A 9,500-nucleotide genomic window follows, 5' to 3' on the forward strand; every position below is an offset into this window, starting at 1 on the left:
TATTGTTTTCTGAAGAATTATGTATTTAAAAAAATACTACTTCATAAATTCTACTTCACCAAGCCTCCCAAACTCTTAACATAAGTATAGCATCACCCCAAGTCTGAGCTAAGGAGACAAATATGTACTGAGTTATGATTTTACACCAAATCTTCTATCCTTGTTGGACCTCTGAATAATGCTTCACAATAAAGCTCCATATAATAATTTGAGGCAACTTGGGAAAATGATCACTTACCTTTTCTTGAAGTAACAAAACATGATTCTGACAACTTCATCCACACTGTAGAAAACATTACCTGGTGGAAAAAGGCAAGACCAGCATCCATCATGCTCTAGTGCTCATCCTGGCTCTGTGGTCTTGGACACAATAATTGGACACTTTCCCCTTTTGCTTGTATTATTACGAGGAATTCAACTACTCACAACAGTTTTCCTGTAAGCATTTCTGGGCAGGGAATGAAGACTTGGGATCTTTGGAAAATATGGAGAGATTAACACATGTGGCATAGAGAATACTTCATGTGAGACAGCCTGCTCTTGTGCTTGAGACCCTGGTGAGTGGATGCTCTACACAACAAGGGGACACTTCTCAACCGCACTTCTATCTTTCAACAACACCTGCATTCTAAGATACAACTGTAAATGTGAAATTTCGTGTAAAATCAGCCAAATCAACAAAAAGATGCGTCCCCTGTTTTAAATGGAGCATTTAAAAAATCCAATGCATTTAAGAGAGGCTGTCCATGCAGAACAACAAAACCACTTGATTGAGAAAGATTATGACTTCCAGCATTTCAAGGCAGTCAAAATTAATTTCTGGTCTGTAACAGATACTTGGAAGCTGAATAAGCAGGAGAAATAATTGAAAAAAAAAAAAAAGCCATTTTGATTTAATGGTTTAACTTGATTATCTGATTATCCCCAATGTTATTAAATGTGCTGTCATCTCTCAGGGATCAGATGGGGCTCATAAGCTTGTCAGTACTCTGGATTTCCTCTGTATTGTAGGACTATCAATATCTGGTACCAGCAAACATTTTCTGACACCTTTCCAACAGAAAAAAAAAAAAAAAGCTAGATTCCAAATAGATATTCACTTAATTTTCACACTCCTGAGCTCTTGCATCAAGCCAGTATTTAACCTACTTCTCAAGTAATATTTAAGATTAGGATATGAGAAAGTGCTTTTTTTTCAGGCAACAATTTTGTTCTATTTCTGCCTACTCCCCATGAAAGGAAATTACAGTTTCTACTTTAACATAGACACCTGTTGGTTCTTAAGAGAATTTCAAGATGCTTCTAAAAGATTTGAAAATCTTAAACCACATTAAAATCTGAACTCAGACATTGGTTTTGTATATTCAGAGCCCTCAACTCAAGCTGTAACAATTCTGGCTTAGCATGACACTTAACTCAGCAACTGGTTTCACTGGAATCCATAGAAATCATGGAAACAGTTTGCCTGGAGACAGGGAAATTGCAGGGTGTGGAGACAAAAAAAGGAGAGGTGTAACTTATTTTCCTCTGACTTTGTTGCTTGCCTGGCATCCAGCCTTGGAAACACTTCCCACTTTCCTCAAGGGATTGCTGAAGGCTGGGAACCAGAGTTCATTCCATGCAGCACTGTCTGCAGGATCAGAATTTCTGGCAGGACCCTTTGGAGCAAAAAACTTCTTTCATGAGAGCAGTAAACCCCAAGAGGTGATGTGAAGGTTAAAGTACAGGTGGAAACAGCAAGAATATTTTGGGGTTTACCCTGAAATCTAGCCTATGGAAGATGATCAAGCAAGAAGCATCCAGCAAGCAGATGAAGATATTATTACCAATTTGCCTTAAGCTGGTGTTTGGATGATTTTCTGGCAGTTCTGGATCCCTTTGTTTTTTCTCTCTCTTTTGGGGTTTTGTTTGTTTGGTTTTTGTTTGTTTGTTTTGTTGTTGTTTGGGGGTTATTTTGGGGGGGGTGTGTGGTTTTTGGGGTGTGTTTGTTTGTTTGTTTTGGGTTTTTTTAAATAAAAATTATTTGAGCATATATACTAGGCAACCCCTTTCCTAAATTTTAGCCTTGGAAGCTGTGACACATTCCTTCTAATATGAAAGGGACAAAGGTGCTTATCTGTGCTTCAGATAAGGAGCTTGTTGGAGTGCTTCCCTGGATCCTGGCCAGAATTTCCTGTTCCTCACCTCAGCAGGAGGCTCCTGCCTCACTTCTGCCAGCAGCGCTGCTTGCAAGGATTGCCCATCCTCCCACCCCCCCCCCCGGAACTGTTCATCATAGAAACAAATTATAAATTACATTATTCCATCTAGGCAGAGCCTTTCTTCCCAAATAAACTTATCAGCTGGAATAATGCATACATCATGTCATGCATGGATGTGTAAATGAGCAGGACTTGCAGCCAAGCAGCAAAGCCACATTGCCATTAAGGCTGCCATGGAAAGAGAAGGTCAATTTCTTATTTATTTGGATTAGGCCATAAAAATTGCTGGCAGCTTGCTGTCAAGATGCAGAGATTCTGATGCAGTTTGGTTTTCTTCTCCAGTCCTCAAATGAGATTTTCCCTCCAGGCTCGGTTCAGGAAGATAATCCAATTCAAGCATTTCAGCCCACAGAGCATTCAGCTCAAAGGAAGAAACGCTTCCATGTGGGCACAGTAGATCATCAGGATCTTCTTTCTAAAAATTCCTGCTTTAGCCTAAGTACCTGTGATTTATTTGCTCATTTATTCACTCTGCAGGGTGTGACACTCACTCCTTCTGAACACCCAGAGTATTTCCATTTTTCATTACCACTGTAACCCTGCCCTTCAGTGTTCAGAAACACAGAAATTTCTCAGCTTCTATTTCATTAACCATTTCTACTGACCTTACTTTCTGTGTACCCTCCTCCTACGGATTTCCAATGCTGTGGTTTTACACCTCCTTCATTTGCCCATTAAATCCTTCACCCTTCTGTAAAGTAGTCTTTGTGTGAAGAAGACAGGCATGGATCAAAGGGGACACAGCTGATTTCCAGCCCCAGTACATGACTTATTTCCCCTGGAATTACATCCAGCTCCCCCTGAAGTTCACCATCACCACCACCACCTTCTCTGCTTTGAAAAGGGTGATTTGCCACCAGCCTGATGGATCGAGGCACCTAAAAGTTCACTGAGAGAGCAGGAACAGGAGTTTTTCCCACTCCAAGCAGAAATCTCAACATACAGTGAAATTAACATATTTTTGTAATTGAGGAAGAGTAAACACTGAAATTAACATCTTTTTGTAATTGACGAAGAGTAATGTAGTTTTGACGACTCCCACAAACAATAAAAACCCTTCTGAATTTATTCTTAGTAAACTTGAAGAGTAACAGAATTTAACCCCAAGCCTTCACTAATGAATACTGTCACCAAATTCACACAACAAAAAAGTAAAATCAGACAGAATTTCCACTTAAAGATTGCCAGTAAAACTCAAGGGCTATTTGCTTATTTTTGTCCTCGGAGAAGGAGTGTCTTTCTATAATGTCATCGATATTGTCTTACACTTAATATTTGCGATTATATTTATCCTAAACTGAAAGTACAAAACCAACATGGGAAAATCAGGCAGCACTTGTCCTCACCAACACAAACTTGTGAGTTTCAGAAACACAACTTAGATTTTAGTTTGTACTAGAACTGTAGTGTGTTAACAAGGTTTGAAAAGACAGCGTAACTAAGATATTTCAACACCTGTGTGTGGAAAACGCCAGTGTCTGTGGTTTAATGTTGGTGGGAAGATAACAGATTTTCTCGTTTTAGCTCAAACTAAGCATAAAAGCCGCTCGTAAAGGCCTTTTTACTCACGGGCAACATTTCAGAACAGCAGGGAGGGATGTTCCTTGGGCAGCCTGGATGTCTTGGCTGCATTTTTGCCTGCAGCACTGACCGCCGTGTTCCCGACACCGGCCCGGCTGTTTCCTGAGGGCTGCAGGGCATCACAATAGTGTTAACCACTCCAAATGTCTGGCATGCATGTTTTGTGGGTTTTTTTTTCTAAATTCTAGATGGTTTTCCCGACGACCGGCACTCCGGCATCAGCTCACGCTGCCTCTGTCCCTCGTGTGCCACCTCACGGCTGAGGCGCACACCCTGCGCTGCTGCGGCTTCCCCTCGGGTGCTGTACGCAATTTTAGGCACTAAAATGGAAACAATATGGAAAATACAGGGAGCTGTTGGACAGCACGAGGATGCTGAAGGGCTTGGAGGGGAAGCCGTGTGAGGGGCGGCTGAGGGCACTTGGTCCGTCCAGCTGGCGGAGACTGAGGGGAGACCTCAGCATCCTCGGGACGGGGGGCGGAGGGGCAGATGCGGATCTCTGCACCCTGATGACCAGGGACAGGACTCGAGGAAACAGCATGAAGCCGAGTTGGGGCACGTTTAGCTTGGAGAGCAGGGAAAATTCTTCCAAGCAGAGCGCGTTCGCACCCCGTAAGGGATTCTCAGGGCCGTGCCCGTCCTGAGGGAACGCGCGCGAGGGCTGGAGCGCGGCGCGTGCGGGCTGGGCACGCGCGGCGCGCGGCGATGACGCGCGCGCGCTCCCCCTCCTTCTCCCCCCCCAGCCCCGTCACCCTCACGGCGCGGCCATGAAGGCGACGCCGCTCTCCAACTGCGAGCGGCGCTTCCTCCTGCGAGCCATCCAGGAGAAGAAGGTGCGGCGCCGGCATCCCCCTCCCTGCCCCTTTCTCCATCCCTTCCCCGATCTCCTTCCCCGCTGCCCGGCTGTCCCCGGGATCCGCCCCCGCGTGGTGCCGTGGCGTGCCGGGCATGGCGCGCTGACCCTCTCCGTGTGTGTGTCCGTGTGTTCCCGCAGCGTCTGGACGGGAGGCAATGCTACGACTACCGCAACATCCGCATCTCCTTCGGCGCCGACCGCGGCTGCTGCATCGTGGAGCTGGGCAGGACCAGGTGGGAGCGGGGGCTCGGCTGCGGGCCGCGGCTCAGCTAGAGCCTGAGGTTCCCAGGGATCTCTGTAAACAGATTTTAACCTTTCAGGCCTTAATGCCGTAGTGTTTCAAGGGTAGGAGCAAAGAGGAGAAGATGGGAATTAAGTAAGCGGGAAAGGGATGGTGTTTCCGTGGTTATTGTAGTTACAGCTAATTTATAAAATGCAATGTTCCCTAGTTTCCCTATATCTCGCATTTTGCATTCTTCCCCAAACCAAACGACCCTTTTTTGCCTGTGCAAAAATGAAATATAAGCACTTTATGCATATGAATATGCACAATATGAATTACTGCATTATGAATTTATGCACAATATTTCATTACATTTTCTCATGTGTTCGAGTCAATTTTTAGTCTTAAAAGACAGGAGTATGTTCTAGTTCTTAACATTTGGTTCTTTCAGTTGTTGACTAAAGTTTAAATATGTATGACAGGCATTGAACAAGAAACTGTCAGGAGTGAGAATTACAAACTAAAACCCTAACCACGTGCTTTTTCCCCAAGTATGTGTTTTGTTTCTAGATTTTCCCTGGTACGCTCTGTGACTTGGTGCTTTCTTTGCCTTGGCAGGGTTCTTGCCCAGGTCTCGTGTGAACTCGTTCCCCCAAAGCCCAGTCGGCCCACGGAAGGCGTGCTCTTCTTTAACCTGGAGCTCTCACCCATGGCTGCACCTGGGCTGGAGCCTGGCAGGTAATGAATGTCTCAAGAGGACTAAACAGGGATGGTACAAAAGCCACTGTAATCGTGTTGAGTTTGGGTTAATTTTGTTCCAATAGACAATCTGAGTTGCTGGTGTCACTGAACAGACTACTGGAGCGATGCCTCAGAGATTCCAAGTGCATTGAGACCGAATCTCTCTGCGTTGTTGCTGGTGAAAAGGTAGGAAAACTTCACTTCTGGTGGGTTCAAACTAAAAGATAGGTGTAGTCCAATTTTAAGCTGGCCTCTGTCTTGTGTTGGATAGTAGAAGTACTGATTTTAGGTTGGTGTAAAGATCCAGTCGTCTGATTTGAGAGGTATTTTTAACTTTGCCTGTCTGCATAGGCTTTCTGAACTAGCTTTCTGAGGGACCCTACAGAATGATGTTTAAATTGTGCTGAAGTGCTGCATACTTTGTCATAATTAAATCTGGGTATCTTCAAATATACCAAGATCTCTCATCTTCTTAGCCAAAGACCTAAGGAAAATATACTAGTTCAAAAAAAAATGAGCTAGTTTAAAACAAAAAAAAAGCTTCTGCAGAATCCAGCAGTTTTGTATTTTTTGTGTTTTTGTCAGGTTTGGCAAATTCGGCTGGACATGCACCTGTTAAACCATGATGGCAACATCACTGATGCTGCCAGCATAGCAGGGATTGTAGCTCTGTGCCATTTTCGCAGGCCAGATGTGTCTGTGCAAGGAGAGGAAGTAACTGTGGTAAGTTGTTTTTGGGTTTTGGTGTTTTTTTTTAATTTCCTGAAATTTCTTTGTCACTTTAAAATCAAACAAGTTTCATAAATAACTGTGTTCTGGGCCAATTCCTTTCAAAGTACACTCCTGAGGAACGTGATCCTGTCCCCTTGAGTATCCACCACATGCCCATTTGTGTCAGTTTTGCCTTCTTCCATCAAGGGTAAGATTTTGAGGTCTTATATACCCATATAAGGGGTATAAACCTTGTATACCCCTTGTATACCATAGTTATTAATATGCAAACCAGCTCCTTTGTTTAATATATTTAAGGGTAGTAAGATACCTCGAATTCCTACTGTTGCCTCATATTTCAAACCTTGATTCTAGGACCTATTTGCTGGTGGATCCAACTGAACGTGAGGAGCGGGTGATGGATGGGCTCCTGGTAATTGCCATGAATAAACACCATGAAATTTGTACCATCCAGTCCAGTGGAGTGGTCATGCTGGTGCAGGATCAGGTGAACCTTTGCTCTGACCAGTCCTCCTGTGGTGTACAGACTGCTTCCTGTGCTTCCTGCTTTCCTGTGGAAATATCCATGACATTTGGAAGCTGAGAAGTCAATTAACTTCTGATGTTATTGGAAAAGATTATGTATTTTTTGTCTTAGTGGAAGAGCATAGTACTGTGTACCATGCTGCAGAAGGGATGTAGAAAATGCATTGGTTTTGCTCAGATATGCATCTTTTTATTTTCCCTGAGATTTGGCTGAAAAAAAACCCCTGCAAATTACTTCCAGTTGCACTCTGAAGCTGTTAACTTTTTGCATAAGTCTCAGCGAATCCAGTCCCTCATGCTAAGGTGCCGTATTGTGTTTGTAATTCCTGTGATTTAAATGTCTGTGTTGCTTATGATGCTCTGTAGTTTCAGTTAAAAACCTCTTCATTTCCTGGTTGTAAGCTGCTTTTTGTATGTGTAACAGATTCTGAGGTGCAGTAAAATAACAGCTGTTAAGGTTGCAGAAATAACAGAACTGATTCAGAAAGCCTTGGAAAATGACCAGAAAGCCAGGTGAGTGTTTTGGGAAGGGCTGGAAATGGGGTTTTTAGGGAATAATGTCAGATTGTGGCTTCAGCAGCAAATTGTCTTCACTTGTATTTGCTTTAAATAGCAAGCATTTGTATTTTTGAACTTGAAAAGAGAAGCAATTTTTAGTTATCCTGAAATAATGTCTGTTGCTGAATGACCAGGAAAGAAGGCGGGAAGTTCGGCTTTGCAGAATCCATCCCCAACCGAAGGATCACTGCCTTCAAAATGGAGAGTGCTGCTGTGGACACCAACGATGTGGAAGAGCAGGCTGGAGAAATCATTGCTAAAGCTGACCCTCCCTCAGAAGTGTATCTTTTCCCGGGTATTACTCAGGGGAAAACCAGGCTAAACACACAGCTAAGATTCCTCATAGCTTAGGTAGCCATATAACCTTGAGAGGAAACATCCTCATCATCATCATCCTGGTCTTGGTTCAGTGTAATTCTAATTCCTTGCCCTAAGTGCAAAGCTGAGGTCAGAGCTGTGATGATTACAGTGACTGGAGAAGTGGCACTCTGAACTCCCCTTTGGGGCTGCTCTCCCCAGTTTATAAACCACCCGGTTTGCTCTCAGAATACAAAGAAATTGACCAGCAAGCACCAAGGTTTTTCTTAACTCCTGCAGTTCTGCCAGTCCAGTAGTGCACACTCCTGGGACAGCCCAAATTGGGGAAGGACTAGAGAGCTCCTGGGGAGACCTTGAAGAATCTGAGAAGGAAGAAGGAGAAGAAGAGGAAGGTGAAAGTGAGGCAGCTGCTTTTGAATGTGAGAAGGTGGAGACTGAGGATACAAGTACACTGAAGGAAACTAAGAGTGGTAAGTATTTGTTTTCTTAATATCAGATCTTATTATATCACTTTATTAACAGTTCATAATTAAAATGTGAAAGGTCTGTAGGAACAAAGAACCATTGTAGCCACTTTACACATTAGCTAATTCCACTTGACCCAGTCGGTTCTTTTCAAAAGTTGATTTCTGTAGTATGGGGAGGGCTCCAAATGAATCAGTAGCCCCTCTGGATGTTTCTTTAAAAATGCTGTGGTTATTATTTACAGGGGTTGTTTGTACAAAACTGACCAGCACTTTGGGGTTGGTGGGGTTGTGTGTTTTTTAGATGAACCCATTCTTGTGTCTGACAGTGAGGAGGAAGAAGTTGTCATTCTGGAACCACAGGAACTACCAAGGAAGACCAGGTAACCAGCAAGTGAAATTAGGAGGGTAAAAGTTTGTAAGGAGTTTCCTTCCTGCCAGGAAGGGCAGGATTTTGGTAAGGCCAAGAAAGGTTGCAATGGATTAAAGGGAATACATATATAGCTGAGAGCAAGGAAGTTTAAATCCAGGCTAAATCTCTTGTCCTGGGTGGCCAGAACCTGTCTGGCCTGCAGCTGTCTGAGATGGTTTTGGTCATTTGACTCATTGTAGTCCTTCCAGAGGGAGTGAGAACATACAAGTGGATCTCAGTGAGAGGCTCCTGAGAGCTGCTGCAGACATTCTGTGTACTGCACTAGAGCTGATGTTGAATTTTACCTCCAAGAAGTGAGATTTGCTGCTGTATCCATGGAAACCCTTGTTGTTAGTGCACTTTCAAAAGATTAACTTACACCTTGGCCCCAGGCATGGTGGGGAGTTGCCAAGTTATGGATAATCAGCCTGTGTTATTTTGAAAAACTACTCAGTATGTTTCTCTGATACAACTGTTGTTTGCTGACAGAACACAGACCAGCTCCAAACAAGAAAATCCAAGTAAGAAAGCATTTAACAAAAGGAGAAGAAAGAAGAAAACTACTCATTAAAGCCATCATCCCTCCTGCAGGAATGCTGTATAATATGGATTTTGGTGTATTATTACTGAGCTTATTTTTGTAGATAATTTTATTTCCTCCCCTCCCAATATCTGGTTTTGCTTTTATGTATATGTTAAATGATTGTACACAGATTTAAATAAAAAAAATGGTGCCTGTAACTGAAATCCTAGGTTTGGCATCCAGCTGCAGCAAAAACTCACCTAGTTCAGCTTTCTTCACAGGGAAAAATCAATGTGCTGTGATTCA

General features: G+C 43.4%; 1 protein-coding gene across 1 annotated transcript; it reads left to right on the forward strand.

The window, feature by feature from the left end:
* Positions 1-4,526: 4,526 nt before the first annotated feature.
* On the forward strand, positions 4,527-9,418 carry EXOSC9 (exosome component 9). Its single transcript, XM_054633209.2, has 12 exons — positions 4,527-4,675; positions 4,837-4,931; positions 5,540-5,659; positions 5,746-5,848; positions 6,248-6,385; positions 6,499-6,581; positions 6,749-6,881; positions 7,344-7,432; positions 7,612-7,758; positions 8,075-8,265; positions 8,564-8,642; positions 9,161-9,418. Exons 1-12 carry the CDS (start codon positions 4,610-4,612, stop codon positions 9,240-9,242), a joined length of 1,326 nt encoding a protein of 441 aa, XP_054489184.2. The 5' UTR covers positions 4,527-4,609; the 3' UTR covers positions 9,243-9,418.
* Positions 9,419-9,500: the final 82 nt, after the last annotated feature.

This window comes from Agelaius phoeniceus, chromosome 4 (genome assembly GCF_051311805.1).
Source record: "Agelaius phoeniceus isolate bAgePho1 chromosome 4, bAgePho1.hap1, whole genome shotgun sequence".
Lineage (NCBI taxonomy): Eukaryota > Metazoa > Chordata > Aves > Passeriformes > Icteridae > Agelaius > Agelaius phoeniceus.